The sequence below is a fragment of the Strix aluco genome, chromosome 4, assembly GCF_031877795.1.
Source record: "Strix aluco isolate bStrAlu1 chromosome 4, bStrAlu1.hap1, whole genome shotgun sequence".
NCBI classification, from domain to species: Eukaryota; Metazoa; Chordata; class Aves; order Strigiformes; family Strigidae; genus Strix; species Strix aluco.
In genome coordinates, this window is record NC_133934.1 from 81,871,540 (window position 1) to 81,888,397 (window position 16,858).

The 16,858-nt window shown below is 41.6% G+C and overlaps 1 protein-coding gene across 15 annotated transcripts in view; it reads left to right on the plus strand.

Annotated features, from left to right (window-relative positions):
* Positions 1-16,470, plus strand: part of LOC141923178 (glycerol-3-phosphate acyltransferase 3-like) — a 32,169-nt gene extending 15,699 nt beyond the window's left edge. For 6 of the 15 annotated variants that reach the window (XM_074823806.1, XM_074823805.1, XM_074823803.1 and 3 more), the window contains 12 exons: positions 3,131-3,203; positions 4,718-4,988; positions 6,158-6,232; positions 6,950-7,039; positions 7,952-8,045; positions 8,329-8,444; positions 9,624-9,746; positions 9,836-9,891; positions 10,245-10,330; positions 11,100-11,228; positions 12,411-12,490; positions 12,929-13,797. In XM_074823806.1, coding sequence (XP_074679907.1) covers positions 4,744-4,988; positions 6,158-6,232; positions 6,950-7,039; positions 7,952-8,045; positions 8,329-8,444; positions 9,624-9,746; positions 9,836-9,891; positions 10,245-10,330; positions 11,100-11,228; positions 12,411-12,490; positions 12,929-13,043 — 1,209 coding nt within the window. In that variant the 5' untranslated portion in view covers positions 3,131-3,203; positions 4,718-4,743 and the 3' untranslated portion in view covers positions 13,044-13,797. The other 9 variants (XM_074823796.1, XM_074823795.1, XM_074823798.1 and 6 more) reach the window with 9 other exon arrangements.
* Positions 16,471-16,858: the final 388 nt, after the last annotated feature.

Consider the following 16,858-nt stretch of genomic DNA (forward strand, 5'->3'; position numbering starts at 1 on the left):
CTTGGCTGACACTAATTACAGGCTGCCACTTTTGTCCCGCTGTGCCACGAGGCACTACGCAATAGCCTGGCAGGACTTTATACTTCACTAGTCAACTTTACAAATTTTTGTTTGGTTTTGACTTGTTTTGCTCATTTAATGAGTTAACATATTTTTGTGAGTCAGCTTGTGATGATCACCCTTTTTCTACCTGGGATTCAAAAGCCAGCCTCCTTGAGGAGGATGATTTAATCTTTTAAGACAGTATGAGCAAGCTCATTTCTGGCAGTGCTTGCCAACTTGCAGGTGCCTGTTCATGTAGGAGGACCGTGATGGGCAAGATAAGGATGGTAGACAATAAAGCAGAGAGCAAGGCAAAACCCTTTATTTGCCAAGCTAGGTGACTTTTATTTTTTTCCTCCCTTATGCCATACAACTGTCGTAAAGGATATTGGGGAAGGGGTGAAGACCAGCAGTACAGTATAAAGAGATTAAGTTTGCAACATGTCTGCCTTTACTCTCTTTTGCAACATTCTTGTTCCTGTGCCATATATTCTTTCATTTCTCAGTGTGTGGGCTGCCGTTTTCATGACACCCCCTGGCTCCCCACTTCTGAATGATTCTCCATGTGTTGCAAAAGATTGAGACAGATGATGTACCAGTTTACCTTTCCTAGGGAATAGCTGGAAAGTACAGACTAGGTGAAGATCTGTATATTTTTTCCATGGTGTTATAACAGATGGTTTGCATGGAGGTTAAAATATCACATCATTACCCATTCTGCTTCCTTTCTCTCTCTCTCTTTCCCCTTCTTTTTCTCTCTCTCTCTTTCCCCTTCTTTTTCTCTCTCTCTCTTTCCCCTTCTTTTTCTCTCTCTCTCTTTCCCCTTCTTTTTCTCTCTCTCTCTTTCCCCTTCTTTTTCTCTCTCTCTCTTTCCCCTTCTTTTTCTCTCTCTCTCTTTCCCCTTCTTTTTCTCTCTCTCTCTTTCCCCTTCTTTTTCTCTCTCTCTCTTTCCCCTTCTTTTTCTCTCTCTCTCTTTCCCCTTCTTTTTCTCTCTCTCTCTTTCCCCTTCTTTTTCTCTCTCTCTCTTTCCCCTTCTTTTTCTCTCTCTCTCTTTCCCCTTCTTTTTCTCTCTCTCTCTTTCCCCTTCTTTTTCTCTCTCTCTCTTTCCCCTTCTTTTTCTCTCTCTCTCTTTCCCCTTCTTTTTCTCTCTCTCTCTTTCCCCTTCTTTTTCTCTCTCTCTCTTTCCCCTTCTTTTTCTCTCTCTCTCTTTCCCCTTCTTTTTCTCTCTCTCTCTTTCCCCTTCTTTTTCTCTCTCTCTCTTTCCCCTTCTTTTTCTCTCTCTCTCTTTCCCCTTCTTTTTCTCTCTCTCTCTTTCCCCTTCTTTTTCTCTCTCTCTCTTTCCCCTTCTTTTTCTCTCTCTCTCTTTCCCCTTCTTTTTCTCTCTCTCTCTTTCCCCTTCTTTTTCTCTCTCTCTCTTTCCCCTTCTTTTTCTCTCTCTCTCTTTCCCCTTCTTTTTCTCTCTCTCTCTTTCCCCTTCTTTTTCTCTCTCTCTCTTTCCCCTTCTTTTTCTCTCTCTCTCTTTCCCCTTCTTTTTCTCTCTCTCTCTTTCCCCTTCTTTTTCTCTCTCTCTCTTTCCCCTTCTTTTTCTCTCTCTCTCTTTCCCCTTCTTTTTCTCTCTCTCTCTTTCCCCTTCTTTTTCTCTCTCTCTCTTTCCCCTTCTTTTTCTCTCTCTCTCTTTCCCCTTCTTTTTCTCTCTCTCTCTTTCCCCTTCTTTTTCTCTCTCTCTCTTTCCCCTTCTTTTTCTCTCTCTCTCTTTCCCCTTCTTTTTCTCTCTCTCTCTTTCCCCTTCTTTTTCTCTCTCTCTCTTTCCCCTTCTTTTTCTCTCTCTCTCTTTCCCCTTCTTTTTCTCTCTCTCTCTTTCCCCTTCTTTTTCTCTCTCTCTCTTTCCTCTGGCTGGTAAAAAAAGTCAACTAAGGGTAACTAAAATATCCTAATTATGCTGTGATAAAGTGTCCCTTTTTTGTTATTGACTTAAACTTCCAAAGCTACAAAGGGAGCTGGTAGAGAACGTGCAAAACTTAAGGATGGCAAAAAGCTAGTTGATGTTGTTGGCACATGCAACACGTTGTAAATATGGTGAAGACTATTTGAGATCAAGCTTTGAGGTGACTTACATGGCTGCGTGTGTCAGTACGAGGGAAATAAACTGTTCTGCAAGAGCTTATCCTGAAGCAGAAGGATGTATACTTATCTGTTGTAGGTAGGAAGCCTTAATAGCAGGTGAGGATATAAGTTGTGCGAGTCATTGATTCCTTAATAATGAGCAGAGCCTACACACAAGCATTGTGTGTCCTTTTTTAGGGCAAATATCTTGACGTAAATATGGGAAGACCTAGTCCTCGTGAGAACTACTATTTATATGTCAACATATGTGTGATGAAAACATTCCAAACCATGAAAATGTCAAAAATTAGGTGTATTGGTATATTTGCTTTTGCTAATGGAGGAATTTTCTCTTCCCTGTGCACAGTAGCATAAACTTGGTTTAGCTCAAAAAGGTAAAGACAGGGAAGGGTGAAAGCTCATTACCAAAACTACAAGTTCCAAAATACTATGTATACAAAATAGTCCCTCCTCTGTCATCTTTTAACAAAAACTGCATCAATGCCCTAAAGCTGATGTTCTTTTTTTTTTTTTCTCTTTTGTTCTTTAAAATTCATTTTAGATCTATCTTTTCCAATATGTCTCTAATGTCAATGATAGTATTTTGGATCATTCTGTTGCCTGAAGCTCACTGGGGAAGACAGTTTTGGACCTATGGACCTCATAGAGTCTCTTAGGTAGCTCAGTGGGGGTTTGGGGGCTTGTTTGTTTGTTTTTTAAAACCCAAACAAAAACAAAGCAACTTTCTGTGTCCTGAAAAGAAGTTTGATCCAAACTATTTTTCCTGACAATGGCAAAAGGTAATCTATGTGACAAAGGAAATGGGAGGCATGCAGGACAGCCTTCAGGCTGAGTTTGAAAAATGAAAAATCTAAGACCTGGCTTCAAGGAGAGAGGCTCAGACAGTTCACCTAGGTGATTACAGAATGCCTGGAAATAACAAAATGAAAACCATCAACATCTACTTTTCTTGTTTTGGGAACAGTGGGCCACCCTGCAGACTGAGGAGGGAGTAAAAAAGCAGAAGGCGCTGGCACTTGAAAATTTAATCTCCACTGGTAAGATTTCTGAATGAAGGCGACACAGCACTATCCATCTTGTAAAAAGGCAACTCTTTCAACATCTTATCTAGAAAAGAGTGAACAGAAACATAAGTTACATCTGATAAGCAAGAAAACTGGAATGGCCAAAATGGAGTTTGATGGGCAAATAACTGCTGAAGTTACAAACCTACAAAAGAGACCTTAAGTAGGTTATAAGCAGATAACCTGTGAATGATTGAGTGGTGTTAGACATAGTGTGAGTAGAGAAAGACATTGCTGATACCATTTGGGAAGCTGTCCCTGTTTTCATGAGTATTTCCAACTCCATCAGCTCTCTTTACAAGGTTAGGAGGAACGAGTAGTCTTTGCCCTTGACGTTGCTCTGTGTGGATTCTCTCTCACTTCTTGTAACTCCTCGCATGCAAAAAGCCAAGATTTCTCAAGTAAAGGAGCTATACCATCCCACAGTTAGAATTTACATTCTTCTCTAGGCATGGGAATAAAATGTGAGAGAGTATTTTTTTTTTTTCTTCCCAACTGTTTTTCCTTTCTTCTTTGACTGAAGGGGACTGGGTTAAGTTCTCACAATAATCCTGTTATTTGTAGTGCTATTTTTAGTCATTAGTCAGGTAGACTGTTTGGTTTGTCAGCTAATGAATTTCAGGTCTGAGCGTTTCCTGAACGTTGACGATCTGACTGAAGTGCAGCTGGAGGAAAGTTTTGTTATTCTGATTGGGGGGTAGTATGTTGATTAAGACAAATGTATTTTGAATATTGCATATTGAATATCATCCAATACCCCCCTCCCCACACCACCCCAAAAAAGACAGACAAAGTCAAGTGTTAGCTGGTGTTATGAATCAATACAATTTTAGTCACTGTCACCAGCCAGATAAGAATCTGGTCTCAAGAGTGACCTCAGCAACTTGCTGAAGTGCCATCCTATGAGGTGTGATTTTATAGATATGGAGCATGAATGTGTTGTCATTCTTCCTGCGCAGTGCTTCTGTGTTGCACTATGTATATCTCAGGGGAAAATTCTAGACACTTTGAAGTTTCTTGGTGGTGAAGTGACTCTTAAGGGAGAAGGGATCAGGGAAGAGAGAAGGCTCTGAAAAAAAATACCAGAGGAAGGTGTTTGTTACAGCTGGGAAAAAAGTAAAACTAATCAACAGCAGCAAGAACAACAACTATACAAACACTGCCTGAATTTGAGTCAAGGCACCAGGAGGGGTTTGCAGTCTTGGCTTTTGACATTTCTAGGTGTGTGTACATACGTTGTTTGGTAAATGACATTGAAGGAGGTGTTGTGCTCAAGGTTTTATTTGCTCTGAATACTTTTTTCCTTTCTTCAACAATTTAGTGGTGTTATATGTTACAGGATTAGAGAAGTAACTTGTGGAACTAAAAGCCAGTACTTAAATGAGTAGGAGGACAGCTATTTCTAAAAAGTACGTGTATTTTACTCTTTTTTGGAATCCATATTGTCCATTCCACTCTGTGGAAGGAAGACTCATTTCTTCATGCAGGGATCATCCAGAGAGAGGAAACCTCCATGGAAGAGGAGATTGCTGGCCGGCACCAAGGATGCTTCAACCTTGCTGATGTTATGTACTTCTCCAAAAGGGGATGTGAGGCTGTTGCAGAAGATGAAGTCACCCGACGGTTCTCCTCTGAGGAGCTGGTGTCCTGGAATCTCCTCAGCAGAACCAATGCCAACTTGCACCATGTCAGCTGGCAACTGAGCGTTGTGTGGGTCGCTGGGATCCTAATTCGATACTGTCTCCTGATGCCTTTTCGGTGAGCCAGATGTAATTTGCTGGGATCTGTTTTTCATATATCTTTTGTGAAAAAGATGTGAAATAATCTGCTATTGACTACTGCAGAAAGGAGAACCTGGCATGGCTTTGTTTTCCAAGATACCATTGAAACTCAGATATCCCCGAAACAAAAAAAAAGTGCTGAAGATGTACATTTCTCATGTTCCATATGTTTTATTAGTAATTAATTTGTTTTGAAAATTCAACAAAACTTTATAAAAACTATCTGGAGATCTTTTTGTTATGTAAAGTAACAACTATTTCAACTGAAAGGATCAGGCTCTACCTGTCTGAGTAAGAGACAGGGAGACTGTGTGCTGAACACTTGGGCTTTGAAGCAGAGCTGGTGTTCTGGGAGCACAGGGCTGGATGCAAAAAAAAGAGACATCCACTTGGGAGGTATTTAATTTTTAGACTTTTTAACTTCTCTTTTAAGCAAAACCAGCCTTTTATCATGCTGACCAAAGAGTTACAAATATTCATGTGATCTTGTAAAGGGCAGGAGCTTTTAACACTTCTTATTCCTCTGATGGTAGGACAGTACATTCAAAACATAGCTGCAGTGTGTAGAGGGATTTCGTACCAGTCAGTCACATAGCAGAGCATGTATGCCTGTTTGTAAACTTAGATATGCAGCTTAAAAAGACAATGTTTATGCAGAAATGGTTTCAATATTGGTTTTGCTCAGCCGTTAGTAACCAATGATGTTTAATTTTCATGATTATATAGTAGCTTACTGCTTGGGGTGGAAATACATACTGAAATCTTGGGATAGGTTTTTAAAAATGAAATAATGGGTCCTTTCTGGCACTGAGAAATCTCACCTGTATTAAAGAACACTAGCCACTACTCGCCATCCTCTTTGAACACGGGGGCTTCTTTACCATGTGATAGCTTCAGGTTGAGGCGTGGTGCTTTTTGGAGGATAGGCTCCAGGAGCACAAGGTTTTGTACTCAGGGCAGGGTTAATTGGGTGAAAACATGCTCGTATTATCCTGTTGGCCTTAACTGGTTTGTATTGCTAGTTGGACACTATTAATGGTGGAGGGAAGCATTGTGAAATCGATCAAAGGGTTAAATAAAGGATTTTCTTGCTTGCTCTTCCAGTTTTGAGTTTTAGGATTTAATTAAGATTATTTTACTTTGTAGTATCTGCTTGGCTGTTTTCAGCATCCTCTTGCTGGTCTTGGCCACTACAGTAGTAGGACAGTTTCCAAATGGCAGGTGGGTGTTTGCTGAGGGCTTTTTTAATTTCTTTTTTATTTCTTTAAGAATTTGAATTAGTGTGGTGGAATATAAATCTGCTTGGGTCTGGAGGATTAATGTGAACTATCATGGAGGGATTTTTTTTTTCTCTATTGTAAACTCAGAGCACTATGAGAGAGAGTAAGGCAATGGCATCTGAAAGTGGACGTGCAATGTAAGCCGGATAGATACTGATGGAAGCGTGTCTTAGAGTGGGAAATAAAGAGTATGCTCTGCTTGAGTCCGAACAGGGCAAGTAAATAATCCGTCCTGAGCAATTCCATATTAATACTGTGAGATAGTTATGCCCTGTCAGTGCGGGGGGGGGGCGGGGAGGGGGGGGGGAAAGGCAACAAACTTCAAATGTGATTCACCAGCTAAATATTTTTATATTTAATTAATGAATAAGTCAATAGCAGTTGCTTCCAGACAAAAATCTATAAAAAAACCCCCTGATTGTTATCTTCTCTGCTTTGAATCTGGTGGGTTTAGAATAGATTACAGTAGAAGAATGGCCCGAGAATACCTTTGATACCCAATAAGCTCCTCCTGTATGGCATTGTTAGTGCAACTGAACCTTCTTAATATGATCTCTGTAATAACAGCTATTGGGAATAACTTGGAGAGTTTATATTACGTTGTTCTATGAGTGACTACCTATAACTGGCAATGTATGTATGGCTTCATTTCTTTTAGGGTGAAATGCTGGCTGAGCAACCAGGTTCAGATGATATGTGCCAGATTAGGTGTCCGATGCGTGAGTGGTCTCATCCGTTTCCATAACAGGTGAGCGGTGCCGCCCTGCTCCCGTCGTTTTGGTATTCATTTCTCGCAGGACTCAATGTCTCAAGTTTCCGAGCGGGATTCTTATTTTGTCACTGTGCAGATACCGTGATGGCACAGTTTGATCCAAGAGTGGTTTGGATCATCCAGACCCCATCAGGATGCTTGCATGCCCTGCTGCGTTTTCTGTTGGATACTGGCAGGGTATGCGAAGGTGGAGTAGTACTGTGCTCTTGATTAAATATACACTCAGATATTTTTCTCAATGTTTGTTGTGAATGTGTTATAATCACACGCAAGAACATTGCCATAAAATGTTTGACTGTTCTATTAGCCAGTTTGGTAACTAATTCTTCACTATCTCTCCTAAAGTAAGTTATGGATGGTATCTCAGTAAGTTTTTGTCATATCTTGCTTAGTGGTGGAGATTTACATAATGGAGGCTTCTGAAGTATCTTTTTGTTTGTGCTTTAGAAAAGAAGGAAAATCATGCTCTAGTGTCTTTGCTTTTAGAGTTTTAGTGTGTCCGAGTAGCCTTTGATATGTACCTCTGTGAGTGGTAATGTACACAGCTACAGTGCATACCCCAGTCTTGTATCCTCAGCTAAAAGGAAACTGGTTTTGGTGAAATGCCAAAACTACTGGAATGTGAAAGGACTCTTGAAAGTATGAGGAAAGATGAATTATCTTCTGTAATGTACTGCCAGAAGTTTTAATGTATATCATAGTAATATTAATATTTTAAAACATTTTGTGTTTTACTTTCTGTTGATCTGTTGCTGAGCCGTGTGCCTTAAATGCTATTGTCACTGAGAGTCTCGGCTGTGGATGTATGCTCACTGGGTGGGTCACCTGATGAGGCCTGTACTCCAGAGAATAAACATTAAGTAATTACTTTTATGGTTGTCACTGCAGGGAAAACAGACCCCAGGAAGGAGGCATCTGTGTAGCCAACCACACGTCTCCACTAGACGTTCTAATCCTGGCCACCGATGGATGCTATTCTTTGGTATGAAAAAGAGAGTCGGTAAATATTGGTAATGTTGAAATGCCTGTAGATGTAGTGTTGGGTAAGAGGATAAACTTACTGGTAGAAAGCGTGGGATTTGATAGCATTCAAACTGGCATTCAGGACTGCAAAATAATAGACACAGGCAGGTGTGTGCACACTGTTGACCAAGAGGATTGGTTATCATTTGTCACCAAGCTTAGAAACATTTATCTGTGTTCAGAATTTTATCACTTAAGTCTGTGTGTGTTTGCATAATAACCAGTTTCTTTTGGGCTTGCAGGTTGGCCAGGCACACGGAGGGTTTCTGGGGCTTATTCAAAAATCTTGCATGCAAACCTCTCGGCATGTTTTGTTTGATCGCTCAGAAATGAAAGACCGTCATCTGGTGAGGAAAAAGTAAGGTAGTGAGGTGTTTGCTTAATTGTCCCATCAGGTCTAGTAATTGTGAGGCCCGAGTGTGAGCTGAGACTGTTCTCAGCCTGCATCTCTCTTTGGTGGGCAGCTGTAGGTTGTCACCAGTGTGAGGTCTGGAACGGCTCCATCTCGGGGAAGGTGCAGAGTGTAGCAATCCTCTACCCAGCCTTTGATCGTTTGCCCTATAACCTCTGGGGATTTCCACATTGCCCCAGCTGTCCCACCTGCCACAGGCAGGAGCCTGTTCATTCGGTTTCCAGGCTGATGACTGGGGCTATCAGGACAGAAATCGGAGTTCTGTCAGCACATGCACTCCCCAGATCGTGCCTTGCCCTGGTACGTCTTTCATCAGCTCCGAGCATCAGAGCTGGTTATATCTGCTGTGAGTACAGGATAAAGGGAGGCTGATCCTAGCAAATAATTTTAAAAAAGTTAATAATTACCAAGGTACAACCTAGCTGCTGGAAGAGCATCCTGGAGAAGTGTCATAATATGTTTGCTTAATTAAATATTGCTCCCCAGGCCTGCAGTATTGATTCCTGGCAGAGACAGCATGTTGCACTTGAAGGATGTGGACAGGATTGACTCAGTACAGCAGTTCTGATATTCTCAGGTGTTTACAGAGACTGTTCTTAGTCATCCTAAGCCTTCATGAAATAGGGTGCAACGCAGCTAAATTAAGTGTCTATGTGTTTGTCACTAGAAAAATGGAGAAGGTCCCCCCACGCTGGATCATTCTCTCCTTTTTTTTTTTTTTTTGATATCCGATGTTCTGGTTTTCTTTAATGCAGACTGGAGAGGAACTGCATGCTCTTGAGTCATAGGAAAAGTCAGGTGTCTCAAAAAACAGATTTTTTGTGTCAGTAATCTGCTTAGTGGTAAATACATTTGTTTTACTACATTTGCTGCATCACTTAAAAATAGCAGCCTATCTCTTAAGAGATGGAGAATCATTAGGTACATATAGAACTAATGTTATGAACCTAGGAGGCATGAAAAGTTGAAATATGGAATATACTTCAGTCAGAAGAGAAGTCTGACTGTGGTCATAGCTGGAACCAGTCAAAGATAAATGGAAAGCAATTTCTACATTCTTCAAGTACCACCATTCTCTGGCTTTGTGTTAATTGGGTTAAAATGGTGAAATAAAACTGTATACAGTTTTGTAGAAAACCTACTTTTGCAACGAGCAAGACATAACATCCAAGATAAAGGCCTGAAACTAGCGTACATCCCAGCTGAGGCTACTGTCTGGCAAAGGGCTTTTCTTGTCCTATGTAAGAGGTAATGGATGTTTAGATTCTTGGCCAAATACAAATATGAGTCTTCTATGAAAATGAAGTATACACTGAAATTTTATTTTGTCTCCACAGAATTAGAGAACACATTGCAGATAAGGCCAAATTACCCATTTTAATTTTTCCGGAAGGTAGGAAACAACCGTATTGATTTTATTGCTCTTCTTACTTCTTGCCACCGAGTGCGGTTTATTATACCCAGTCTTTACAAGTGAGGTGTGTGGTTTTAGTCTGTAGAATTAATTAACTCTTGTGAGATATTAAAAGTCAGATTCTAATATTTTATAACAGTCAGTTTTATGACAGTCTGTTTGCTTCAGTGTATAGCATAATGGAAGAGCAAACAGGCTCTGGAATTATCTTTCAGAACTAAAGCTTACTTTCTGCTTTAACAACTTAAGTCTCCTTAAGACAGTTTAGGATTCGTTTGCTGATACTTTTCTTAGAGTGGATTAAACTCGTCATCTGTTTTAATTCTGGCCAGGTACCTGCATAAACAACACATCAGTAATGATGTTTAAGAAGGGAAGCTTTGAGGTAGGAGGGACCATCCACCCGGTAGCAATCAAGGTAATGTATCTGTAGTTTTCCAAACGGGGAAGGATTATTTGCAGAAGCTTCTCATGCCAGAGAAGCTGTTCATGTGTAAACATTAAAAAGGGGCTTGTTCTGTGCGAATAAGGTACTGAATAAGCCCTGAGAAAATGGAATTTTTCATGGTGCACGATGCCTCACAGTTCAGTGCAGTATGGGAAATCTTTCACTGATTGTCTTTACAGCTGATTAGGGGCAACCTGAAAAGCACAGTTGGCAGTTGCTGTGCTGCGCGTTCAATTCTGCCCACTCTTTCTGTCCTAGGGCTCCTGGCTCTTGCGTGCTCTGGGGATAAAGGCACTCTTCTTGGTGCTTCCAAGGCTTTCTGAGGAGCTTTACCCAAGTCACCCTGGCTCTAGATATGTTAGTTACTTTTTCTGGAACTATAATGTTGCCTGATCTTACAGAAATAGTTAAAACTGGTGTGAGCGTTTTCAAGGAAACCACTGTAGTCAGCATATCTGTAGGTGACAAATCTTTACCATTTGAGTAGATCTATCTGGTTAGAGTTGAGATGCGCTTCAATGCCTCTGTCACAGTCTGGGGTTGTTTGTAAAGGTTAATAAACTTGTAATAAACGTTGAAATGTGGAGCTTTACTCTGAATTTTCTGCTGCTTTTAGGAGGTGTGATTAGATTTGCCGCTGACTTAAGAACTGTGTCTTCATGGCCAAAAAAGAGCAGCTTATGTGATTTAAACTAAGGTAGCAGGTCACGCCCTTTTGCTTATTCCTCTTGTCTTCCAGTATGACCCCCGCTTTGGAGATGCGTTCTGGAACAGCACAAAGTATTCCATGATGACCTACATTTTTAATTTGATGACCAGCTGGGCTATTGTCTGTAACGTGTGGTACCTGCCACCAATGGTCAAAGAGGTACTTATGCTTTCGTATGTTTTGAAAATGCTCATAAAACGTTGTCTGGGAAGAAGTCTGCGCTACCCTGCACGGTATGTTGGCATTATGTTTGTGAATCTTTATTGACAACTGAATGGACAAAGGCCAGAACACAACACTGTAGTCTTAAAATTGAGTGGGCATGGATTTATGTGGGTTAGTTATCTTCCAATAAAACTACTCTTGCAGAGATTCAGGCATTTCTGCACCGTGCTCCCTATTGCTTCTAAACAGCTTCTTTACTTGTGTGCAGCTGCCTTGCTTTCTTCTGCACCCAGAGACTAGAAGAGATGTTAAAATATGCTTTTATGCTGCAGGAGTCCTGCCTCTCAGCCTGGCACAGACCTCCCTTTTTTTACTCCGGGAGTGATCTATAGATTGAGACCTTCTCTTCACTCCATACTGGGGTGCTTTTGCCTTTTGTGTCCCCCCTCTACCTCCACCTGCACAGCTTCCTCCCACCTCCTTGTTTCTCAGCCCTGCAGAATAATATCCAGCTAATCCTTTTGCAGAATAATATCCAGCTAATCCTTTTGGAGAGTATCCAGCTAACCCTTTGCCCAGCAGCTTTACCCCACAACTTGGCGCGATTTCTCAGCCCACAGCCCCCAGATACCAACCTGAGGCTGACAGAGCGGTCAAGGCCTTTGCTGCAGCACTGCCCCCGTTTGGTACTGCCCACCCTGGTCTCTGCTCAGCCCTAGTCTTGGCAGGGAAGCTGCTGTATCTTCAGTCCCTGGCAGTTCATGCAAACAGACTCCTGTGAATCACAGAATAGAATCATCTCGGTTAGAAAAGCCCTTGAAGATCCTGCAGTTTAACCACGAACCTCACACTGACCGTTCTCAACTCCACCAGATCCCTCAGCGCTGGGTCAACCCGACTCTTCAACCCCTCCAGGGATGGGGACTCCACCCCTGCCCTGGGCAGCCCATTCCAACGCCCAACAACCCCTTCTGCAAAGAAATACTTCCTAAGAGCCAGTCTAAACCTTCCCTGGCTCAGCTTGAGGCCATTCCCTCTTGTCCTGGCGCTTGTTCCTTGGGTCAAGAGGCTCATCCCTGGGTGCCTGCTGTCTGACAAAAAGGATCTCTTTAAGTGAGGCATGGAGAAAATGTGTAAGCTACAAAGCAAATAATTATTTTTTTGTTTTAATCTCAGGAAGAAGAAGATGCCGTTCACTTTGCCAACAGAGTCAAGGCTGTCATTGCTGCTCGGGGAGGAATGTCTGTGCTTCCTTGGTAAGAAGCAACACCTCTGAAGTTGGGTTTAAAGCATATTTAGGTGTTCTGTCTTCTGAAATGTTAGCCTGGAATCTTTTAAAACTTCTTCTAGATTTGCTTTGCTTGGGCTGTAGTCCATCACCCTTACTGACTCTTGAGTCAGAAAATACTACTTTATCCTTTGAACAGTTCCACTAGAATAAATATAGTATAAAACCAGAGAAACGTAGCTGACAGGTGGATCTGGTGAAAATAAATTATTTGCCTGCTAAATGCAGGATTAAAGGAAAGGCATTGTTTCTGTTGTGTGGTAGTCTTGGCAGTACAGATAATTTAGCATCGTGTTGCAAAAGCCAACATTTAGAGTGAATGCTGTTTTGACTACAGGGTCTAAATATTGTAACGTTTTTCTGCTTTGACCATGAATCGAGGCTGTTTCTTTTCTGTATCTTTCAGGGATGGGGGACTGAAAAGGAAAAAGGTCAAAGAGTCTTTCAAGGAAGAGCAACAGAAAAAATATTGCCAGATAGTAATAGAAAATGGATCTGTGGGAAACGGAAATGTTTATTAAATGGTATTTATTTTATCTCATTTCTCTGTGACTTCCCCACCAGAAAATGGGCTATTTATTATATGAAAACTGACAAGTTTTCCTTCTGTCCCTGTAAGATATTTTGCATATGACAGAGCCGGGAGATCATAAAGAGACAGTATTTTGTATTAAATAAGGATATCATTTTATAAATAAGAAAATTTACAATAGACTAGTAAAATTCTCTCCGATGTTGAGTGAGAGGAATTTGCAATCAAGTTACTTAAGTTCAGTGAAACACTGGTTTTCTTCAAATCTTTGAGTTACCCTGAAGACTTAAATCGCAACTTCTTAACTCGTAATAAATCACCTCTGTACTCCCAGCCTCTATCAATGACTTGGACTAGTTTTCCTGTGAGCCACAGTCACTGTGTTGCTGTAGAGATGGATCTCCTGATGGCAGAAGACATGAAGCAGTTCACCAAAATATGTTTTCCAAATTGTAAGTTGGAGAGGAAGTGTTGGAGGCCAGAAGCAGTCACTGACTTTCCCCTCCGTGTCACGAGACTGGGGATGGTAGAAAGTTTTCCAAGGTCCCACTGACAACAGCAGAACAGTGTCCCGGGCAGCGCATCCCCTATGCCTGGGTTTGTGGTGCTGGGATAAGTTAGTCACAAAGACAATGTGGTAGAAAAATATATTTTTAAATTATATTGTGTCTTCTGATTTTGCTGTATCCCTTTCTGTGTCTGTTTGTATGCGTTACACAAATTAAAGAAAACCTGTGATGTGATGTCTGTTATCCTCTGTTGTAATTATTTCTGGATAGCCACCTGCTTGTGTTGCCACTTGATGTGAAGGCTACTGATTTGCTCTCAGTAGAGAGAAATATTTCTGTCACAGTATTTTTTTGGGTAAAATATTTGCTGTTAAGTAACTCCGATGTGGAAAAATCTGGCTTCTTTAATGATCTGAATGTCACTAATGAACCATGCGTGAACGGGTGTTATTTGGCCTAAGTTGCTTTAAGACAGATGAGTTAGTAAGGACAGTTAGTAAGGTTTACATTGGCTGAGGTCTCAGCAGAGATGGAGAACCTCTCGTGGTGAGCAGAAATACACCCGCAGAAAGACACGTGCGCAGATCTCACGCTGCCCAGCCCTGCAGAGTGTAGAAAATTAATATTCAGCAGTGAGAAGCGCCCTGAGGCTGCATAGCACAGAATTACTACGGAACTGAGCTCTCCTATTCCGTGGCCTGGCGTAAAACCCCTGGGTGTAGTTGCTACAGGTATGTGAATTCTCTTGGTGGATCGGTCAGTCCAAACTTTGGTGTCAGGTAAGCAGCAGGAGACACTACCCTTTTACAGACCTGTTAGCCACCCAGGTAGGGAGGGGGCTAGCAAGATGTCTACAGAAGAAAAGGGCTTCAGGGTCTCCTGTTATGAAAGAGGCCTGCTTGCTCCTGACTGTAGTAAGCTGTGCTGCCATCTCTGTTGAAGCTGTTGATCTAATTTCTCGGTACAAAAATCTGAAAAAATGTGACAGACTCTCTTGATAACTGTTAAATCTCTTCAGCATGCCAGAGTTTCAAATTGGGAGTTTTTCCTTCTCTGTGACTACTGTCTGAGAGTTGCTAAGAGACTTCAAGGGGTTAAGACGAGTGTGCGCAGCATCCTTCCCATGCTACTGTGTGCTGCCTTTCTGTTCAGAGGTAAAACGGGCGACAGAACAGGCAAAAAGAGGGGCCAGAGACAGGAAAAGATGGGGAGATAACTGTTGGAACCAAAATGTTCTCATTTGGGCTCTGCTTCTGTAAGACATCAGGAGATGACGTGCCTTTTTTCCAGTCCTGCAGCACTCCCCCAGCTCACCAAAAGGAGAAGAGCTCTTGGGTGCACCATCCTCATATGGGTGTGACTCCAAGTCTTGTAGAAGTATAGTGGAAACCTCTGAATGTACGAGTATTTTGTGTCACCTGTTGAGCTGTGGGAGGAACGGTGGAGTTGTCTATGCTTTATCTGCCATTTTTTGGCTGTCTTGACAAAATAAGTCAAAAACTCTGTGAAGTAGGTGCTTACCTACAGAACAGAGAAATTTAAAGCAAAAGCCCAACCCACGAATTTGTCAATGATGAGTGTGAGGTGTGTTTTGTTAGCTGCAGGTAAAAGTGCCAACCTGACTTAAAATAGAGGCTATCACAGAATCATCTGGGTTGGAAAAGACCTTGAAGATCATCTAGTCCAACCATTAACCTCACACTGATTGTTCTCAAGAATTCTATTTTCTCAAGAATCTCTATTTTGTCTTGCCCTGTTTTGAAGGAATGTTTCTGGGTTTTGGTGGTGCTTGCTTTACCTGCCTTCCATCTCCCCCTTTCCTTTCTCTCGATATTCTGTGTTTCATTTGCATTTATCAGCAGTGGCGTGGCAATTGCTTTTAGCTGAAATTGTACACTGCCCTTAGAGTGCTGAGCTTGTGGAGGAATGGATTGTTTTCCAAAAGGACACCACAGGTGTGTTGTCCTCCTCCAACAGGAGGGCAGGGTAACTAAAAAGAACATGTCATGATGTCAGTGGGAAGCTGCTAAACTGCAGCTTAATTTTCACAATCAAAGAACTCAGGCTTGTGTTACTCTTCCTCTTTGCTTATCTTCCACTGGTCTTGCAGGAACCAGGCTTCTAAACTTTGAGGTCCTTTTTTATTCTGTACTTTTGCAGGATCACACATAGCATGGTCTTGTGCCCACTGGTAGGCTTAGATGGAAGAGAACTAATATTTCAGTTCCCACCCCAAATAACCCTTTAAAAAAATGTGTCAGTGTAAGCAATATGTTTTGTTTTGTTTTGTTTTTTTTAATTTGATAGCTGTGCAAGCTACACAAAGATGATAATCTTGGAGAGGCCTGCAGCTCTGTCTTCCTCAAGAGCACAAACTTCCTCTACTGTTCACCACTTACTGTGTTTGCCCTTCAGCTCCTTACCCAATGTGCCTAGCACTTTCAACTGGCTGGGTGGCCTCTTCTCCAAATCAAATATGGGGGCTTTCTGATACAGCTCATCAGCGTGGAGAAGACCTATACTGTAAAACATGGCCTTGATTTGTAACTTGGTGCTGCTGGCTAATACCTACGTACGGAACATCTAAGTGATGCGAACTGTTGCTGTGGCACTAACGTGTTGTGTTGATGAAACTGGAACAAACCAGAAAGGTTGTAGGTGCATCCATCTGGAACTTTGTAGAAGAATTTTAAATACAACCTCTGGTATATTTGAAACAGATTTTAAGGCCTAGTGAAATGTGTTCAGGACTGAGCTATCTTGTGATATTACCAAGGTAACCGGAATGCTGCTCCACAGGCCTGAGAAGTGTTCTTAGCCTGGTCCTTGTATAGTCCCAGCCCAAGGCTGGTTTAAAACCCCATCAAGCTAATCCTAGAGACACAGTTTTAAAAAAGGATGATGAATTGACTAAACACAGGGGTTTTGCTAGATTAAGAGAATTTAGGACATAGAAACTGCTTGCTCTACCTAAGCTTTTAACAGAACATCTTGAAGTCTTTCTCAGAATTGTGTGAGATGAAAACTAGTGGAAGGAAGATGATGACCAGAAACTGAAGCAAGAATTGGAACAGAATGATGAGAATCAGCTGAAGCTGTGGAATATAATGGACTTCTGAAATTGAAGAACTAAAAGCTAAGAGTTCGTGGCAAAACATCAAAGACTTTTGTATTGCATAATGTTATGTAGAATCATATATCTAGAAGGCGTTTTTTGTTAGCCACGGCCACTCCCTGAGGTGATGGCCCAACTCTGAGTTGTTAATAAAACCAGCCTAGAGATACCCACAGTCTG